The sequence below is a fragment of the Megachile rotundata genome, chromosome 4 (genome assembly GCF_050947335.1).
Source record: "Megachile rotundata isolate GNS110a chromosome 4, iyMegRotu1, whole genome shotgun sequence".
NCBI classification, from domain to species: domain Eukaryota; kingdom Metazoa; phylum Arthropoda; class Insecta; order Hymenoptera; family Megachilidae; genus Megachile; species Megachile rotundata.
This window is the reverse complement of record NC_134986.1, coordinates 16,495,529-16,517,227: the sequence shown is the minus strand read 5'-3', so window position 1 is coordinate 16,517,227 and position 21,699 is coordinate 16,495,529. Positions and strand designations below refer to the sequence as shown.

General features: G+C 38.3%; 2 protein-coding genes across 6 annotated transcripts in view; both read left to right on the top strand.

Moving 5' to 3' along the window:
* LOC100883779 (uncharacterized) overlaps window positions 1–13,314 on the top strand; it is a 208,539-nt gene extending 195,225 nt beyond the window's left edge. For all 4 annotated transcript variants that reach the window (XM_076530568.1, XM_003703930.3, XM_076530570.1 and 1 more), the window contains 8 exons: window positions 3,481–3,677; window positions 5,775–5,912; window positions 6,436–6,742; window positions 7,551–7,799; window positions 8,131–8,362; window positions 8,429–8,662; window positions 9,271–9,551; window positions 10,721–13,314. In XM_076530568.1, the coding sequence (XP_076386683.1) occupies window positions 3,481–3,677; window positions 5,775–5,912; window positions 6,436–6,742; window positions 7,551–7,799; window positions 8,131–8,362; window positions 8,429–8,662; window positions 9,271–9,551; window positions 10,721–11,008 (1,926 nt within the window). In that variant the 3' untranslated portion in view covers window positions 11,009–13,314. The remainder of the gene's footprint in view (window positions 1–3,480; window positions 3,678–5,774; window positions 5,913–6,435; window positions 6,743–7,550; window positions 7,800–8,130; window positions 8,363–8,428; window positions 8,663–9,270; window positions 9,552–10,720) is intronic.
* Window positions 13,315–14,097: 783 nt separating this feature from the next.
* LOC100877399 (scoloptoxin SSD14) lies at window positions 14,098–20,202 on the top strand. 2 transcript variants are annotated; one of them, XM_076530566.1, is made up of 10 exons: window positions 16,213–16,449; window positions 16,657–16,853; window positions 17,605–17,838; window positions 17,901–18,124; window positions 18,185–18,377; window positions 18,443–18,643; window positions 18,698–18,947; window positions 19,158–19,351; window positions 19,432–19,672; window positions 19,741–20,202. In XM_076530566.1, the coding sequence occupies exons 1-10, from the start codon at window positions 16,213–16,215 to the stop codon at window positions 20,005–20,007; spliced, it is 2,238 nt and encodes a 745-aa protein (XP_076386681.1). In that variant the 3' UTR covers window positions 20,008–20,202. The 2 variants fall into 2 exon arrangements, with proteins under 2 accessions (XP_076386682.1, XP_076386681.1); XM_076530567.1 differs by lacking the exons at window positions 16,213–16,449; window positions 16,657–16,853 and adding an exon at window positions 14,098–14,663.
* The last annotated feature ends 1,497 nt before the right edge of the window (window positions 20,203–21,699 follow it).

The following is a 21,699-nucleotide window of genomic DNA, read 5'->3' as shown; positions in this document are numbered from 1 at the left end:
GAGAAAACCGATGAGTTTCTCTTCGATTTCACAAAGAAAACGGATTCGCTAATGAACTGAACACTTCTCCAAACACAATCGAAGCAATTGCAATACCAGTTGGGAATACATGCTTACTCTGGTCGAATTGATTACGCGTTATCTACCTTCGGATGCATCTTGCTTGGTTTAGGAATTAGCATTGTTATAGGTACCTCATGTGCGCTCGAGTTCGCGTGATTAATTGCAAATGAAGTCAATCGTTCGGGTATTTGATTATGGAGTATGGGGAAAAATATGAGATGTGATTGAATTGTGGGCGTTATGTTGAAGTGGGTAGAAATTTGGCGATAAGAGAGTTTGAGAATTTTAGGATTTGGATGGTTGGAGATTTGGGAAATTGAGATGTGGGGATTTAGGGGATGGGGGATGTGGGGTTGAGGGAATATGGGAGATATGGTGATTTGGGGATTTTGGGATTTTGGGTGCTTGGGAATTTGGGTGCTTGGGAATTTGCAAGCTTGGGAATTTAGGGATATTAGAATTTGAGTGCTTGGGAATTTGGAAACTTGGGATTTTGGGTGCTTGGGAATTTGGGTGCTTGGGAATTTGGGTGCTTGGGAATTTGGGTGCTTGGGAATTTGGGTGCTTGGGAATTTGGGGATATTAGAATTTGAGTGCTTGGGAATTTGAAAGCTTGGGATTTTGGGTGCTTGGGAATTTGGAACCTTGGGAATTTGGGGATTTTAGAATTTGGGTGCTTGGGAGTTTGGGTACTTGGAAATTTGGAAGCTTGGGAATTTGGGTGCTTGGGATTTTGGGTGCTTGGGAATTTGGAAGCTTGGGAATTTAGGGATTTTAGAATTTGGGTGCTTGGGAGTTTGGGTGCTTGGAAATTTGGGTGCTTGGAAATTTGGAAGCTTGGGAATTTGGGGATTTTAGAATTTGGGTGCTTGGGAATTTGGAAGCTTGGGAATTTGGGGATTTTAGAATTTGGGTGCTTGGGAATTTGGAAGCTAGGAAATTTGGGGTATTTGGATTTGCAGATATAGAAATTTCAGAAATTTCAACCCCTTGTACTATGACTCACCATGTGCGTCATGTCTAACCCATCACTACAACATTCAAACCCATCACTACAACACTAAATCACTACAATATTAATTAAACTTGAACTCCAAAATAAAGCACATCTCGAAGTGCATTACAACACTGATCACAAAGTGCGTCAGGTCCAACCCATCACTACAATATTCAAACCCATCACTACAACACTAAATCACTACAATATTAATTAAACTTGAACTCCAAATTAAAACATATCTCGAAGTGCGTCACTCGTCAAACTAGCGCAAGGTCTAAAGCCCCTGAAAAGGCAAGCGGAGATTAGTATACCAAGTTGGTTCCAGAAAAATAGTAATCCTCGAAGATTTGCAGGATTCGAGAAACGGTTCCATATAGGTTCAATAGAATCCAATTACTCACCCCATTTTCAGTCTTAATCTTTTCACGACGAATTTTCCCCTTGCTCCAAGGTTCTTTTCAAGCAATCTCGTTCCAAAAAAAATTAATACAGAACATCGGATTTCGACACGATTTTTCCTACGGCCGTAATCCTGCCTTTAAAAACGATTTCCTTTCAAGTAACTCTCTTTGCAGAAAGGAAAGGTTATTTTGCAAATGGCGGATTTTCGGTGCCGTTCGCAGTGACCGGGGCAATTTGAAGAAGGCGAGCCATCGACAGTTAGAAATGATCGCGTTCTTTTCGATGTTATATCGAAAAGTTAGACACTGAATGACAGGCGGCGAACTAGGTCGCTCGAAACGTTTTCCGTAGCCTTTGCGAAACCGGTCTTCAGATTTCCTGTATTGTTTCCCGTAAACGTACACGCGATACCACCCTCTTTTTATGGGGTCGAATAAAACACTTCTAGAGCTTGAAAGGATATCTTTTATCGAGGGCAAGTTTAATGGGAGTTCGATAAAAATTTACTGAAATGCATCGGTGCATTTTACGAGTATTGTTTTATGTTAATCTCTAATTGTGCTGTTGGATGGAATAGTCTGGTGAACATGCAAAATCGTTATTATATTAAAATTTTACTGTTGGACACAAGTGAATAATTATTATATTAGAATTACTCTGTTGCACATATCAAATAAATATTATAGTGAAACTGTGTTACACACATGACAATCTTACACATAACACATAAAATAATTTCATGTACTTAGAAATGTAGTACATGAAATTCTGACGTATAGAAATTTCACATGTGACGACCTCACATGTGGAAATACGATGCGTGGAAGTCTTACGTGTGGAGATCTAACGTGTAGTGATGTAAAGCGTGGAATCTCATATGTGGGGATGTAACGTGTAGTAACACAAAGCGTGGAAACGTCATGTGTGGAGATCTCATACGTGTACCAATCTAACGCGCGGTAATGTCACATGTGGAGAACCAACGCGTGATAATCTCATGTGTGGTGATCTAACATGTCGTAATCCAACGCGTGGAAATCTCACATATGGCGATCTCATGCGTGGAAATTTCACGCGTGGAGATTCAACGTGTAGAAATCTCATGTGTGGTGATCTAACATGTCGTAATGCAACGCGTGGAAATCTCACATATGGCAATCTCATGCGTGGAAATTTCACGTGTGGAATTCTCACGTGTGGAGATTCAATGTGTGGAAGTCTCATATGCGGTGATCTAACACGTCGTAATGCAACGCGTGGAAATCTCACATATGGCAATCTCACGCGTGGAAATTTCACGCGTGGAATTCTTACGTGTGGAGATTCAATGTGTGGAAGTCTCATATGCGGTGATCTAACACGTCGTAATGCAACGCGTGGAAACCTCACATATGGCGATCTCATGCGTGGAAATTTCATGCGTGGAAATTTCACGTGTGGAAATCCAACGCGTAGAAATCTCATATGTAGTGATCTAACACATCGTAATTCAACGCGTGGAAATCTCACATATGGTAATCTCATGCGTGGAAATCTCACGCGTAGCACTCTAACGTGTTGTAATACAACGCGTGAAAGTCTCACAAGTGGCGATCTAACGCGAGGTAACACAACACATGGAATTCTCACATATGAGAATCTAACGCGTGCAGAAATCTCACATATGGCGACCTAAAGCGTAGAAATACAATACATATAACTAACACACTAAATCCCAACTATGCATAAATCTTACTCATACCACCACAAAGTTTGCTTCTTCCAAACAAATATCAACTTCCAAACAAAAATCAACAATGCACGATACAAATATCTGCTAGTACACGGTGTGAAATAGTCTGCAACGAGGGAACGTTTAAGAGGGTGGCGCAGGGTTCGCGTGCAAACGACGAAAAGTTTAAATTACAAGATTCCAGCTGGAAATTAAGATTGCACGGTATACAGAGGAACTTTTGATCACAAGGAAGAAAAAGTTGATTTAACGAGTTAACCGTGTATCAACCCGATGTCCACAGACGCAGCAGCAACAGACCGCAAATACTTTATTGTTGATACACTTGGGCGCTGTGGAGGCAGCTGTGTGTCTGATATTACTGATCTTTACTACTGGTTCCTGGCCAATCGCCGGCACCTGGTGCGTTCTTCACGGCTTCCTTTTGGCTCTTTTACATCCGGTCGCTCTTTGGACTGTTACTGGATTAAATTGTGACAGGTGAGTTTCTACTTTTTTGAGATAACAGTATTATAGAAATTATATTGATTTAATCCTTGACCCGCATGAGGAGGACTGGACTTGCAAGCCATACCATTCACTTCTCTTTTAATTTTCTTTCTTTTAAATGATACTGAAATACAGTGGTGTAGAGCTCTTACTATTGACAGTACTGAGACGTTTTTAGTGAGACAATATTGTTTAGTATTGAGACAATAAATTTTATTTATTAATGATACTGAAATATTGTCAACACGAGACTGTCAAGATTCTTAAAAAAATTTTAAGAACGAAGTATTTGTTTCTAATGACAAACTCTTTGTTTTTAAACGTTTCTAACAGATGTTGAAGTTTTCTTATTCTACCAATACATACATTTATTTATTACAATTCTATAAAATTTAAAAGATGTTAAAGTCGAACATTCCTCAAGTTCTTAAAATTATTCCTACACATCCATTGATGTACTATACATTTAACACGCATACATTTAGACATTGAATACCTATTTTCTTAAAATTATCTCCGATTCAGAAAACCGATTCCATCATTAATATTACTTAGTCATACGCACAATGAAATCCCACATGCACGTACCAGCCGATTTATATACAAAAAGGGTCGTCGTAAAGTCAGGATTCCAACGGATGAGACTTCTTTATCTCGTAGAAAAATGGGGTTCGATACCGCGGTGACGTTCAACGAAACGTGGCCTTACGCGGCACAAAGCAGACAAGCTTCTCAATGTAAGATGTCAATAGCGGATCCTCGTATTCAGTCGGTATCTCTGTGGCCGTCAACCGGCACTGGATCTTCGATTCAATCTGAAACCTTTCGACAGATCGTCTTGTTCCTGTGACTCGTATCTACGCTGGAGTAAACACGACGAGAGTCACAGGAAGTCCTTTCTTTAAGATGCGACCAGAGTCATTTTCAAGTCGAACTTGCGAACACGGTTCAGGCACTTTCATTTATTCGATTTATGTATCTGATAAATATTTAATAAATTGAGGTTGACTTGGAGATGTTGTAAATGAGTGAAAAGTAACGTCTTTTATCATTTTTATAATTAAATGATTAGGGGAGGACTTTTATAAAATTGTACGAGAAGGTGATGCTCTTTGAAAAAAAAAATGGTTTGAAAAAAAGAGAAATTATTTTTACTTCAAGTTTATTAACCTAACCTTCAATGACGAAGTCTAAGACCTTCAGACCTGATGACGCCATTCTGGTTTTCTTATGCAGACAATAGACAGCGTTTTTATTAACCTAACCTTCAATGACGAAGTCTGGGTACCTCAAACCTGATGGCGCCATTTTCTTGTGCAAACAACAGACAGCATTTATCATCGTTAGATTCGCTTTTGCTAACCAAATAATCCGACAAGAGCAGATGAAATCGATCGTAACATGTTTGAAATAAACGAGATCGAAATAGTTCAGAATAAAATTACCCACCTGAAATTTTTACACTCATGAATCATCAAAAAGTTTTGCCAAATAAGCAAACGAAGTAAAACTATCCTCCTGACATTTTCCAATAAACAAATAAAAAAGTAAAGGCACGTTTACAATAAAAGAACTCCCAATGAAAGAAGATAACATGTTACCCGCCATATTAGAATTTTGACAGCCACCGCATGAAGCAATCCATAAGAAAAGAATTTTGAAACTTAATACCTTAAAAGACACCGTAGTATAATGGACACTTAACTGACGTTCTCTCTAAACAAAATGGCTGGCGCACGTCTTTTGAACACAACAGTAGCACGTGTTTTTGGCGCTCCGAAACGAGGGCGAAAGGTGCGGATAAAAATACTTGGAAATATCGTGGCCGGTGATCGAATGCCTGGAATATTTTATTCACTAGGTCAGTGGATTTAAACCGGCATTCCTCTTCGACATCGTCACGACCTTTTCCTCCCGTTTCATTCTTTTTTGCGTTTGCCTCTTTCATTATTCAGTCGTGCATGCTACATTCCGGCGATTCCAGAAGTATCATTTAAGAGTAATCGTTCCAGACGGTTATATTAGATGTCGTTTCAGAATCTTTTCATGGATACCGAATCGTTGAATTCCCTTCAATTTCTTGTGCAGGTATTACGCGATCGCTGCACCGCTGCATTACGCTGCATTGGTCTCGCCAAGACGCGTTGCAGTTGGATTGGCTGCATCTTGGACAGGCGCCCTGTTTTTGTGCGTGTTGCCTTTCTGGGGCCTCGTACCACCTTACAGGTTCGTTTCTTTTATTTTCTTCCTCGTTTACACGGATTTTCTTCTTCGTTTTAAATCGTTGGAAAACATCGAACCTTCGGTTCATTGGCGCGTCACTGCACTTTTTATTTCCTTGCGAGTTTTATTGCGCTTTAAGTACACCGCTTCCACCACTTGGCAACCGTTTCCTCCAAAATAAATATGGCGACCTTATGTCCGATGGACTACATATTCTATCACTGCAATTTTATTTCTTTATTTATTGCAAATTATTTTGGGTCGTTTGAATTTTTATATTCCTCAAATTTTCATGTGTTCAGAGTCTTCGATAGTCTTTATTAATGCAAAATTGTTTATTATCTTTATTAATGCAAAATTTTCAAATCTTCATGTCGGTAAAAAATCGACAAGTGTACCTCCTCCTTCAACAACATATTTTCCTCAGAATTAATGTAACCAATATTATCAACCAACATTAACCAAAATTAATCAAGTAACCAAGTAGAACAAAAGACTTTAACTATAATTTAATCTGTTTAAATAGATACAGTCCAGGACTAGGCTGCTGCGCCCCGGATTTCGGCAACGATTCCTGGGGTTTAGCGGCCGTTCTCTACGGGGCAGTTTACGCGATCCTGGGGCTGGCATTGCCCGCCGTTCTGGTGACCGTGTGCAATTTGCGAGTGCTCGGCATAGCCCGTTATCACCGTCACCGCATCGCGAGCGCAATTTACGAAGTCACCTTGAGCGCCCAGGTGACCATCACCCATCAGCGGAACCCATTTTTCGTACCGACTGTCACGGCACCTTCTGCTGTCAGCCCGCCACGCTTCCACAGCGCGGCCAGCACGGTTTGTACATTTCTCTGGATCTGCGTAATTTCTGTTTACTCTGCATAATTATCTCCTACGGTCATACGTTTCGGCTACATAATTTGCACGAGCAGCCACGAACTCCGTTTCACTGAAAGATACACGATAATTTCGACTCCATTTTGTGACGCTTTTAATTCGCTTCTAATTTTAGTTCTTCAATTATTTTTCAGACTTTTTGTGGTAGATTAACGTGTTGACTTTCGCGGTGAAAGAGAAAATAGAAAATTGAAATGAAACAGAAAGTGGACGTTTATGTTCAGATACAATGCAGAAAGTTTATCTTTTATTTTAATCGCATGAAGATCTCGTGCGTGTCTTAATCTATGTAATTAATTAAATTTACAAATTGACTGTCCTAAAAAAGCTGTCAGACACCTGTAGAACATACACTCGTAAAAAAAATGCTAAACGCGACAAATATTCTGAATTAATCAAAAGTTCGTAACTCTGTATGAAAGGTACATGAAAACGATGCTCCGATAAATTAAACGCATTAAATCACGGCCGAAAGTTAAATATCCAGCAGAATATTAGCAAGTCAAATCGATCGGACACCTCGCTGCGAGGCGTTTACTTGCTTCGCTTTTACGTTCAATTAACTACCATGTAATTCACGGATTTTATCCGATAACGACAAACCTTGAACATTTCGAAGTTGCTCTCGTTAATTCTTTCTTAACGATCGTTCAATCGTCGGCGTCTCGTTAAAGCAATTTATTTTCTCCGAGTTTAACAACTTTTCGTGGAGACGTAATTTATTAATTGTGAAACGTTGATTTTCCAGGTAATGCAACTGGTCGGTTCGTTGTATTTGCTTTATTTCCCGTACTGTGGTCTGATTCTTTGGGAGGTTTGCGGTGTCGGGAATCAACCGCATTTCTACGATCATCCAAAACTGGCCTCGTTGGCCTCTCTTTTGCTGGCTTGTTCTCCGCCCATCAACGGACTTCTATACGGCTTGAAATCGCAGACTCTGAGGAGATCCGTGCAGAATTATTGGCGGAAAAAGGCGACCAAGTCGGAGCTTCAACACGTAATATTTTACTAACTTTCTTATTATGTTATTTTCGTTCAAACAATAGCTTCTAAAATCTAGGAAGTCGCTGTCAATTTTTAAATAATTATATAAATAATATTCAAGTTCTAACCTAACTCCTTAAAGATAATAAATAAAATTCTTAAGTATATGACCCTATTAATTAGATCAACAGGCTTTTAATCCTGAATTTGCAGAAAATCCCAACAAGCCATTGTCCGCTATTAATATTTCCGGAGCCAAGTCTTCGATCTCCTTCACTCTTTTCCTCCAGTGAACCTTTCCCAGAATCCAATATTATCAAGTGTTTCGAACGCTTTTAATTTAGGAGATCCAAGCAAGGACACCGAGCGCCGCCGGATCGAGAAGGCCCTCCGGAAGTGGCACAGGTTCCTTCTTCCCGTTCCCGCCATTACAACGAAGACTCAGCGAGGCGCTATTGGCATTGGGTTCCTGCAGAACCGGAAACAGTTTCGACAGTAACAACCTCGGTTTCCATCGAGGAAGACTACAGCCTGCCGCCTCGTGCAATACTCTCCGAGTACCGACTTCCGAATCGGGTTAGTTTCGAATAAGTTTTGAAAAAATGTTTAGTAAATGTTTTCATTCGCTTGTCGTTCGCGTAGGTGAAAGTAGCAAATTGGTGAGGTCGAGCGCGAGCGCAGCCAGTCTGATGGGTCCACATTACAGAAGCGATTTTATCGGCACTGACGCGAGCACCGGATGTTCGATAGCCATGAACGAAACACCAAGGAGAAGCCCAAGGATCCTCATAACGCGAGCGTGCAGCGAGGAGAGCCAAGACGGAGGAAGTCCGTTGCTGAGGAAACCGTTTCTCGCAAACGCTCTTCCATGCGATAGTACGTGTTATCGGCTTCCACGAGAATTTTTTTATCGATGCAACTTTCTTCCACTTTCTTAAATATCGTTCACCTTTTTCCAAGCAAAGTGTTTTACATCAGCTATATTATTTTCTGAGCTTGAGTTTGACTTTGACTGTAACTTTATCTATGCATGGATGATCTTATGCTAATCTATCACTGGTATAATTAAAAATTTGTCCACTATCTTCATCAAAAATATTCATCTTAGCTGCTAAGCTTCAAACAAAGCTATGAATAATAAATATAACAGTGTTGTGAAAATATTCGAGAATTTTTAACTGCTTCAAAATGGTCAACGTGTTAAATCTGTGAGACTATAGCTGTATGTACTCTGATGCTTCTAATAATTGCAAAGTTATTGGCTTTTTTGTCAAATGACAAACTTAAAAAAAATTATACAAATACAGACCATGCTAGTATTTTAATTTCATCCAGCTTTTAAGTACATCTTGAGATACACGAATATAACTCGTAATAAAAAAACAAGAACAAAGTGTAGAAAATAATGTAATGGTTATTTAAATTTCAAAGACACTTGAGATGTTCGATAACAAATTCGTCTCACGTTTCCTTGGTTTCCCAAGAACGGAGATGGCGACATTGCAGTACCGGAAGCGATAGCAGTACCGGAAGCAGCGAGGCGAGCGTATGGACTACGGGCGTTGCTCAAAAACTTGCTAAGGCGAATGCGAAACACGCGTCGGATATGTGGCCAGCGTCGCGAAGATTCGCGCGTGGAAAAAATTTAGAGGAAGGAGCAGTTTTGGTGAATGCTAGACCCAGCAATAACAGCGAAAGCAGTGATACTACGGACACTACGGCCACTACTACCACCACGACAATGCCTACGAAACCTCTTTCCCTGGTGAGTTTGCTAGTTTCAATAAAATTATCTGTCAACCCCTATCAACTTATGGTACATAATTTTTATTGTTACATATAGTACATATCTTACATTACATTTTAACCGTACTGAACACTTTGACGATTGTCGTATTGTATTTAAAACATGTGTACTACATATCTTAGAGTATATAACATTTTAATCGTACTAAACACTTTGACGATTGTCGTATTGTATTTAAAACATGTGTACTACATATCTTATAGTGTATAACGTTTTAACCGTACTGAACACTTTGACGATTATCGTATTGTATTTAAAACATGTGTACTACATATCTTAGAGTATATAACATTTTAACCGTACTGAACACTTTGACGATTGTCATATTGTATTTAGAATATGTATACTACACATCTCATAGTGTATAACGTTTTAACCATACTGAACACTTTGACGATTGTCGTATTGTATTTAAAACATGTGTACTACATATCTTACAGTACATAACGTTTTAATTACACTGACACTTTATTTGACGATTGTCAAAGTTACTTATATTGTTACTTATTAAATTCGTATACTTTTCATGACATTTTTAACTTCTCAGAATGATTGTTTACTGCTTGTTGAAATACTTGGAGAAATATCAAAAGAATATCGTGATTAATATCGAGTATCATGGTTAATATTGTACAAGATTTCAAGATTCTGTAAAGTAATATTTGCTTGGTCATACATTGAATGCAATTACACTTGATACTTATTAGTCGATAAAATTGAACGGTTATTAGCTGAAGTCCTTCTTGGATTCTACATACTCGGATCCGATGATTCACTTGACAGTGATTGCACAAAATGACTTGCATTTAATACAAGTTTCAATTTGTTATAAATTACGATATAGTCTCGCAATATTGCTAAAGATTTAACCATGCATTTTCGAAAAATTTCTCAAGACATATAACGAAACAAAAAGAATTTACGCAAGTGATTTTTTAAACTTGATATTAAACTAACTGTAAGGTAAACAAATTGCAAACAAGAATAAAAACAACAAACGTCGATATTAAAAAAGTACAAACGATAAATTGAAGAGTAGGAAGAAAATATTGCAAAAGTTGTAACGCAAAAAAGGCAGCCGTATTAATAACGAACGTGCAAGTCGTAAAATGTGTAAATGTGTACAGGAGAACGGGTGTTACCGAGAGAAGCAGAAAGAAGAAATGAACGGCAGGAAGAAAGAAAGGGAGCGTAGCGAGAGCGACAACAGTTGGAGCAGCGTGGACGAGATCGAGTCGAAGGAAATGGCGGAGAAATGCATGGAGGAGGATAATCCCGAGAACATCGAGGAGGAGGCAGAAGAAGAAAAGTGCAAGCAATTGAGGCGGAAATCGAAAACGATTCGCAAGGCGGACGTTCCTCAGGATTGCAAGGAGACCGCGCAACGCAGGCCACTTCTCACCTCGTCATCCTAAGTTCGATCGATGGACTCGTTCTTTTTTCCCGCGTTCTAATTTATTCCTTTCGCTCCGTTATAATTTACGTGATCGAGACGAAGAACGTGGTCCGGATGGACTTTCAGATCCTCGGAAGACGAAAGTGTCCCACTATGCTCGATATCATTTACAACGTATCGACATATCCTGAAATTATATTTTTATACTTCCACTCAACCACGATGCAGCGTTAACGAGAGAACCGCAGCGGCCACGAGAAGCTGATTTAATACACCACGAGCAGGTTAATCTCGGCGAAAAACTTGCTCCGAGAAAGTCCATGGAAAGTTGATCGGCCAATCATCCTTGTACGAGCCAAGTCCAAGGAAAAGTTCAGAAAAGCTCGTCATAATTTTCTTCGATGACCGGAAGTTTGCCCACCAATTTCTCCACAAAGGGACAAAGCTCAACTAAGTTCTCGGTAACTGAAAGCGCGACATGGAATTCGAAAATTATTGTTGGCACTTTGTGTCCGTTCGAAGTTTCGTACGATTTTATAATTTCATACCCGAACAATACTTTCCCGCTTTGCTGATGTTCCTAATTAAGACTCGTGGATCATAGAGATTTAACGATAGTGTTCCAAGTTTTTGTTTACAAAAATTACGTTTGGTTAAATTCACGGGGAATTTTCAAATGTTCAAATGTAATAATTATTTAGCGTCAACGTGGAAATGGGGTATAACGGTTATTGGCATAAGGATTAAATATTGACAGAATCGATTCTCTGTTCATGGAATGTAATATAGTAAAATAACTTCCTTCGTGAAATCTAGGGAAAATTCTTGCTTCGGAAGAAATAGCAGTACTTTTGTCGAAAGGGGTGTCAAAAAAATGAAGTTGCAAATACAAATTCTTAATCCTTTTCTTTAGATTCATTTCCTGATAAACAAAAATTAATTTTTATTTTTTAAAAATAAACATTTGCAGTACTTTTGATAAAAAGGTTATCAAAAAAAACGAAGTTGCAAATATAAATTCTTAACCCTTTTCTTTAAATTCATTTCCTGATAAATAAAAATTAATTTTTATTTTTTAAAAGTACTTTGCAGTACTTTTGATAAAAAGGTTATCAAAAAAAACGAAGTTGCAAATACAAATTCTTAATCCTTTTCTTTAAATTCATTTCCTGATAAACAAAAATTAATTTTTATTTTTTAAAAATAAACATTTGCAGTACTTTTGATAAAAAGGTTATCAAAAAAACGAAGTTGCAAATATAAATTCTTAACCCTTTTCTTTAGATTCATTTCCTGATAAATAAAAATTAATTTTTATTTCTTAAAAGTAAACATTTGCAGTACTTTTGATAAAAAGGTTATCAAAAAAACGAAGTTGCAAATACAAATTCTTAATCCTTTTCTTTAAATTCATTTCCTGATAAACAAAAATTAATTTTTATTTTTTAAAAATAAACATTTGCAGTACTTTTGATAAAAAGATTATCAAAAAAACGAAGTTGCGAATACAAATTCTTAATCTTTTTCTTTAAATTCATTTCCTGATAAATAAAAATTAATTTTTATTTTTTAAAAAATAAACTATATTTGAAACGTTGAAATTTCTATGTCGCACGAGACCGAAACTATATTTTAGCATTGAATTAAAGAATTCTGACTCGTGAATCAACTAGAAAATTAGCGATCGATGAATTAATCGTAATCGATAATCGATCGCATTGATCACTTAAAAAGCGACGAAGCATCGTGCGAATTCTTTTTACTAGCAAGTTTGTACAGCCGTTTTGTGGATTGTGGCCAACTTACTGTTTGCACCGACGGATAATTTGCAATTTAGATCGTAGCGGCAATTATTTGAAAAAGTTGACGGATATAAATGTTGGTGGTTATTGGAATTGATGTTCTGAATTTTGTAGAACACGAACGAGTGTATGAGTGCGCGAGTGCAAAAGTGTGTACAGTCACGTTGCGAAATTCTTCGCAAAATGTTCTAATTTTCGAAACGTTTCGTTACTCATCGATTATAGTACCTGCTGATTTTATCAAAAATTAACATCGTTATCGAGTACAAATTTTATTTAACGAATGTTTGTATATAGGTTCAAAAGCCACGAGGACGTACTGGTAGCTTTTGGGTTCGTCAATTAGAACATTAGGAAAACGATCTCATCGACATGTTACTTTATCATTCCGGCATGAAGAGGTTTATCAGTGTGTTCACGTTAATGTTAATAATATTAAACCGCGATCTAAACGATGTCTGAATGTATGTTAGTGCTAATAAAACAGAAAAATGATCTAAAAAAAGAGAAGAATAAACAGTGATTCTGAGTTCAATCATTTTCCCTTTCTAAAGGTATGTCGTTACAGATCGAACTCATAATTCAATGAAGATACTAGACCATGAAACTAAACATTTAGCAAATCGTTACAACATGGCCAAACTCCCGCACTAACTCGTAATACGTTTTAGCGGAAGCTCCCGTTTCACGCCGGTCATGGTTAACTTCGAAAACTCGTTTATCCCTGCGAAATTAATTTTCACCCCTCCATCTTGTAGATACCTCATTTTTCTCTCTGAACAGTTTGACAGTTTTCGCAAAATATTCGCACGCTATAAAATATTTAATACACGTAACTTTTACAGAACCTCAAACTTTTGATCACAAGATCCCTTCATTCTTTGCCTCTTTGCAAATTCCGAATATTTGACCAGAAGATCCGCAATGATTTCAGTAACTTTAAAGGTTGATATCTCGAAGCTCGCGATATAATTTTATCTAAAAAGCCCTCTGACGCGAGGTAGATTTAAGAAAAATATGTTGGCAAGAAATCGAGCGTAAGAACGCAAATGCGTTATCGGTGGGTCGGGAGTCGCACGGGGCAGAATTGGTTCCAGTCGTCGAATCTTTGGAGCGGAAAAAAGGCGACGAGCAAAAAGTAACACGCGTGTGTGGCGCGAAACAAGGCCTTCTTTTAGCATCAAAAGTCAACTGGTCGGGCGCAATCCTGTCCCCTATCGTTTAGAATTTAAATAAGGGGCATTAAATTCGTCGCGCCGGCAAGAAACAACAATCCCTTCTCTGGCTCGGCCATGAGCCTCGCAAACACGTTTCGAGATGTTTTCGTCGAGAGCTGAAGCGAGCGTGCTGCGATCCGGTCTCACCACTGTACGATAAACCTCGTGTTGGAACGACACGTTCGATGGTTCTTCTCGAATGATCTTCGATCATCGGGATTTTATCATCCCTGCTTATCGAAGACAGCCAGACATCGACCGATAAAATATAACATTCGAAAGGACAAGATTTATAGAAAATAACTTTATGTAACGGTGATGATCTGAGTAACGTTCGGAGAAGTGTTGTTAATCGACGATAATCACGATAGTGTGAGATATAAAAGACATATTGTGTTGGAGATTCGAAGTTGTGCGTGTCATTCCCGGGAAGGTTCTAATTGCCGTAGTTTGACAGGATATCTTTCCGTTGAAAATAAATTTTACAGTCTTTATCTTCTTCGTGAATATGAACGACTGATTGTGCGGTCGTTTGTCGTCGGTTGATCATCGAACGTGTCCGTTTGAGTTCAGTGAAAAGTACACAAAAAACTCCGATGAAAATGACGAGAAGGAGCAGCTTGGCGGAAATCGAAGATGCACGAAAGCGACGAAGGTAAGACGATTGATAAACCATTGAGATTTATTGTAACAGCTTTCACTGTGGAACACTTTTTATTCACAGCTAGTTGACGTAAACGATTTTCGGTGTAGCAAATGAAGCTTGTCGTTTCGTTGTTGGGCATGTTCATAATTTTCCGAATCAGATTGCGCGATGCTTGGCGGGTTCCGATAATTGTCGAATATCCGCTACAAATTGTCACAATTGCATGCCACTTCCCGATATACATATGCATACTAGAACCCCGCGCGGTTCTATGACCCAGATGTGTAACTCCACTTAATTGTGTATTTCATTGTTTCGTCATAATACCGGTGTGTCATGAAAGGTCGGATAAATTTATCAATGAATATCTACTAGTTCCGCGTTTATTTATTTTTACTCTACTGCTTTAATTTTGACGAAAATCGGTACTAACTTTATTTCTGAATGATATCTGCGAAAATCGTTGCTCACATGTGGGTGGCAAATGGATTTTTAATTTTTAGAAATCCTGGATTTTTTGGTTTTTAGATCTTTAGATTTCTGGATTTCTATGGATACCTAGATTCCTAGATATCTACATGTCTGGATTCTTAAACATCTAGATCTCTAGGTACCTAGATTCTTAGACTACTAGTTTCCTAGGCACCTGGATCTTTAGACACATAGGTCACTAAACACCTGGATATCTAGATATCTAGATCCGTTGACACCTAAATACCTAGACACTTTAATTTCTAGACACGTAGATCTCAAGATACCTGCATTCAGATTTTTCCTAAATTCTAACAAATAAATACTTAAACAATTGGATCACTAGATACACTTGATCACCACATCCACGTACACCTACATTCTTACAACTCTACGTCAGTACATTTAAAAATTCCTAAATAATCTGTATTTCTAAATACAAAGTATATAGTACGCTTCGATTCACTATTTTTGAAAAGTGAAAGTCATATTCAGTGTAATAAGTACAACATATATTTATTGCCAAGTCATTAGCCGTAATCAGTATCTAGATACTGTCGATTAATCGCTACACAAGTTTTTGCTCGTACATTCAAATATTAGGAATGCACGGAATATCCGGTCCAGTTCAACTAATATTCGAATACCTAGAATCATTTTGTAATGATAGACTATTTTTCTGATCAAGCAGAACGACGTTTATCAAGCGTTCTCGTTATCAGTTCACACACATTTCTCTCACAGGCTGTTACGAAACGACACTGACCTACGATCATCAAGTCGATTCAATGTTTTATTCTGTACGCAATGCTGCGAGTGCAAACGTTCTTAGAAAATTACAGCTATATTCTTATCAAAATAGAACTTTCATTTTCAAAGTTCTCCAGTTGTATGAATTACAAAAGTTTTAGTACTTTCCATTAGTATTATACGTACACGCAAAATGATACAACAGATCAATAATGAAAAATATATTCAAAACCTCGATACAATTGAAAGTACTCCAGCGCTACCTGTGTCAGTCTACAAGATGACAAGCCTACTAATTGTCTCGTTAAAAAGACTAGAGTAACATTGATCGTTTACTATGTCGTTATTTAAATTGTGGCGAGTACACGTGACTGTGACATCGAGAAAAATGTTGCGCGAACATGAAACGAACGCGCAAGCCCGAAGTCAGCTGGTTGTTCAATGTCGGGACGATGCGGTTAACGTTTCGCACGGTTCTCGACGACCGATTATCATCGTCAATACGAACGAAATGGTTCGTAAGTCATTAAAACGGGATCGGAATAGGTGCAAGAAAAATCGTCGACCAGTTACAGTGAGTGTTTTCAGTGATCCACCATACGAGAAAAACGACAACTAATTCGTACGATATACCTGTACCTATGCGTTTGGTTGGCTCGTCAAAAGGTGGCGATAGCCGTTCGTTCGACGACTGCAATTTGATAACGGTTATCGTTGAAGTTACATCGTTTGAATACGAAATTCGTTAATGTTTCTTCTTTTCCGTGGCTCGTTTTTGTAGCAGAGAAAAAACATGACGTCGTCGCCATCGTCTAGCACCAGTTCCGCCTATGCCATTGCCGACGATGTTAGTCAATATTATAGCAACGATAAACAAAATTTCCTCGAATCGGACGAGGTCGGAACCGTTCGGCTTTTGCGCTCCTATTCGCCCCATCGAAAAACGAGAGGATTCTTTGCAAGGCTTATAGTCGACAAGTGAGTCCATCTGCTCGCAGCTTGCCGCCAATTTTCATTTCATCAATTTTACATATTTTATTTGTCCTTCGTTCAACAGTATTGCATCTTTCTGACACGTGTTTGGGTGTAAACTTCCCCTGGGTAACATGTGGACTCTCCCACTTGTCTTTCATTTGGGAGGACCAAATAGATCTGAAAATTTACAAATTTTTTAGCTTTCAAATTTTCGAGTAGAGGAGTTTATTTCATATACGTCATTTATAGAAATTAAAAAATAATACCATTGTCTGAAGAGCATTTTAACTTAAATTGTAGATTAAATGAAGTGCACTTGATGTAACTCTGTTGTATTTGCCTTATCACTTAGAGATTAGTATTCTTCTTCAATCGATGTTGATCCTCTGTTTGTACACAAGAAGATATGTTACTATTTATAACCAGAATTATACACAGAAAGATATGAAGATATACGAAGGAAAACTCACATGTCAATATTTATTTTTTACACAGAGCATAACTGCGTCGTTTCATTTACAGGACCAGTACCTGAAATAAAAAATCATAAACGCCAATATTAAAAGTTATTAAAATTATGTTATGCACGTTTTCAATAAAAATACTTAACAATTTCTAATTTTTTTATAGACGTATCATTTATATAAAAACGAAGAGTACTGCAAGTGGAATTTTAAAAAAATATTATTCAAAACCTTTGTTAACAGTTAAAAACGTTAACAAAATTAAACTTTCGCCTAATTTCCCCTTTCAGGTCATACATAAACACGAAAACAATAATAATAGGCAGCATAGTATTAGCAACAGTGATCCTAGCGATAATAGCGATATGCACCGTTTATGGATCGAACAAAGACGTAGAAATTCAAGAAACCGAAGAAGTCCCGCCAGACCCAGAAACAGCGTTGCCTCCTTCGGCGAGTAAACTAAGAGTTTTTAAACGTGGGGCAGTTTGTGCGGACGGTGCTCCATGTGCCGTTGTCGGCAAGTACGTAATTTGAGGCAAAAATTATTTTGAAAAATACATCGATTACAAGCATTGTTCTGCAGGTCAATTTTAGAGAAGAATGGCTCGGCCGTGGACGCCGCAATAGCCGCAATGATCTGCAACGGGCTGGTGAATATGCAGAGCATGGGCATTGGAGGCGGATTTTTTATGACGATTTACGATAGGGCTAGCAAGCGTGCTTACACTTTGACCGCGAGAGATCGTGCACCTCTAGCTGCCAATGCCACGATGTACGAAGGAAAACCGCAGAAGGCCTCCTTCATTGGTACATTCACAATCTTCCTCCGTTTCTAAGGGAATTGTTATAATTCGTCTACTTGATTAGGTCCCTTGGCTATCGCCGTTCCTGGAGAAGTGGCAGGATACTGGGAGGCTCACCAACGTTTCGGTAAATTACCATGGGCCGACTTATTCAGACCCACGATCGAATTATGCGAGGAGGGATACAACCTGACGAAAGTACAACACGACGGTTTTAGATTTAATCAAATGAGTATCCACGGTGATCGCGTATTGAAGTAAATACCACACTTTCGTGAAGCTAATCGATTAATTCCGCACTGAAAGGCACGCTTTTTACTAGGGAGCTGTTTGTCGATCCGAAAACGAACGACTTCTATAAACCAGGCACGATCATTAAACCGAAAGTACTTTGTAAAACTTTACGAGTGATCGCGGAGAAAGGCGCTTCGGAGCTGTATAATGGCACCTTGGGCAAGCTGCTCGTGCAAGATTTGCAAGAACAAGGAGCGATTATAACGATGAAGGACTTGAACAGTTACAGGTATACGGTAACATTTGTTAAAAATGACTCGTTGCATATTTTATTTTATTTCAGGACTACCTGGAACGAGCCCCTTCAAACTAATCTCTCTAACGGAATGAAGGTCTTCACCGTTGGCATGCCTGCTAGCGGAGCTCTCTTTTCGTACATTTTAAATATCTTCGACGAATTAAATTTTAAACCCGACGATATAGCCAACTACAACCAAACCACTCTCACGTACCATCGAATGATAGAAACCTTCAAGTACGCTTACGCGCTGAGGAACGATATGGCCGATAAAGATTTTGTGGACATGGAAGGAGTTAGTAAACAATTTTTACTTTCACAGAGATCGAAGGAAAATTTATGAACGTTGACTGTTACGGGTCATGTTAGATACCTATTGCCGTCAATTAACGCGTTAATATTTTATAATAACATTGTATCGACGTATCTCGAACGTAATTACCCGAACAGTGAATTTGACATTGAATGGTTTGTTTAACATTCATGAAACATTCTTTTGTTTAAGCTGACGAAGAACTTAACGTCGAGGAGCTACGCTCGCGAAACAAGAATGAAGATTGACGATCATAAAACGTGGAACGATCCAGCTCATTATGGGTCTGTTACGTTAAGTAGCGCGAAAGATCAGGGAACTGCGCATGTTTCGGTATTGGCACCGAACGGAGACGCAGTATCTGCTACCAGCACGATTAATTTCTAGTACGTTCCAAATACAATCAGCATATCAGTTAAATAAGATTAAGCTGAAGAAAAGAGACGATACATTCTTTCTTTTTCAGTTTCGGAAGCGGAGTAGTCAGCGAGAGCACCGGTATATTATTAAACAACGCGATGAACGATTTCGGTATACCGTCAACAGTGAGTTATTTCGGTATTCCTCCAAGTCCGAACAATTACATAGCCCCTGGAAAACGACCTTTGTCGTCGATGGTGCCGTCCATCTTCGTCGACTCGAACGACGACGTGAAAATGGTTATCGGTGCCTCGGGTGGCACCAAGATTACCACGACGGTTTCTCAAGTTAGTATTCCTTATCTCTCCAGAGGGTAATCACCTCTTGGAGATGTCTCATCGATGCACATTTTCAGATAGCGGCCAAGATAATATGGATGGGACAAACGGTGAAGGAAGCGGTGGACGCTCCAAGAATACATCATCAGCTGTACCCCGCCGAGGTGGCGTACGAATATGGCGTGCTGAAACAGGTGATCGATGGTTTGAAGAGGATCGGTCATAAAACTTCGCGGTACAGAGTTCGCGGTAGTACAGCGTGCGTGATTTTCGTCGGCAATGACACGACGGTGTACGCGAACGCGGACTTTCGCAAGGGCGGAGACGTTTATGGACTCGATTGAATGTTTATCTCGTGAATTATCGATTTTAGCTACTCATCTTCCATTATATCTAGTTGTTACGATAACAGCGGATGTCACATCGCTCTTCGATCAATTTTTAATATTTGACGTTCGTGTGTTTTAAACGTTCGTTCTGCATTAAATTATTGTGCGAATATGGAGATCAATAAAAACTTTGCACGTATTATCTCATTATATTGGTAGTTTCTTTCGTGTTCTAACTGGATTTTCATCTACTTCGTTACGCAGATTACGTTTTATGAACGTAATGTGTTATCGATCGAACGAACACACTTGACCGTTATCGATTAGAAATACTTTTGTGAACATTCTGGATGCAGGAAATTCATGTTGTCGCAGATAACGGTGAAAGAAATGATTCCAGTTTGAAAACCTCTTCCTATCGTCATGATCGTTCCTTTTTTATTTCATGGTGTTTAAAATCGATTATAGCTTATTTTGATTTTAAATTACGTAGCTTTCTTGTTTAAAATAATCCAGAACCACTACATTTACCATCCAGCCATCTAGCTACATTTGTCAGTGCCATCTAGTAAAGAATGATGAAAGTATTATTAGAAAGACTGTTACTATCCTTGATTTTAATTAGTATAAACCAATCCAGTACCTTAAAAAAACACTTTAATGCCATCATAAAATTGTTGTATGAACGAAGCAATTATGTTGTACAAATGCAATAAAGAAACACTTACAAAATTAATCTGAACAGTTTAAAATTACAAACTTCGAGCACAAGGAATATTCCACCTAGCGCCAGAAGATGTGACGTCGCCTCTCGGTATATGAATTGTTCTAAACACATAATCTACATTTTCGGACCCATGGAATACATTACAAAACAGCGTAAAATCAATATTAATGAATATATATTAACATATAGCACAAATATATAGCATATTAATTAATAAAATCAACTTTAATTGAATTTTTTTAAAAATCAGACAAGTGGCGCCATCTCTCCGGCGAACAGGGTGAACTACACACTTTTGAAACTCTACTTTAATTAGTTCTTGTTTCTGCCGCTAGGGGGCGCACATGAGACGCCCTCTGATGGCAGCGCGAGGAACTAATGAAACTGCAGTTTCAAAAGTGTGTAGTTCACCATGTTCGCCGGAGAGATGGCGCTACTTGTTCCATTTCCCTAAAATTCAATATAATATCAATTTTATTGATTAATATGTTATCTATTCATTATATATTTATTAATATTAATTTAATACTGCTTGCAATATATTCCATGTATCCAAAGATGAAGATTACGTGTTCAGAACAGGTTGCACACTATACTGCATCTCTCCATAATTCGAGTCGTCAAAAACCGTCCTCACAAATCTTTCGAAAAAAAGGAGCTTGTATACAAAATTTAGCCAGAATCGAAACATGACGGTATTCCCAAGTTTCCTTATAACCTTTGCAAAAGATAACATATTCCTTGAAACTTATTTTTGCTTCTGACTTGGTGCGTAAACTTTTGCAGGAAACTAGTTCTTCTTACAATCATAAGATGGCAGGTACAGTTCCCTGAAAATGTAAATGCAACATGAGTATTATGTTTTCGATTTACCGAATGCATTGTTTCTGAGGATTATGATTTCCTGTCTTATTGCACAAATTAAAGAGTTATAACACAGACTGCTCATCGATGACACAAGGTGCAACACGTAATACGAT

Bases quoted from the DNA above. Each gene is read 5' to 3' on its own strand.
- LOC100877399 (XM_076530566.1), top strand. From the start codon at position 16,213: ATGTCGTTATTTAAATTGTGGCGAGTACACGTGACTGTGACATCGAGA. The intron at 18,125-18,184 runs GTACATTCACAA...CTACTTGATTAG, and splicing joins GCAGAAGGCCTCCTTCATTG to GTCCCTTGGCTATCGCCGTT. The intron at 18,644-18,697 runs GTATACGGTAAC...ATTTTATTTCAG, and splicing joins AAGGACTTGAACAGTTACAG to GACTACCTGGAACGAGCCCC.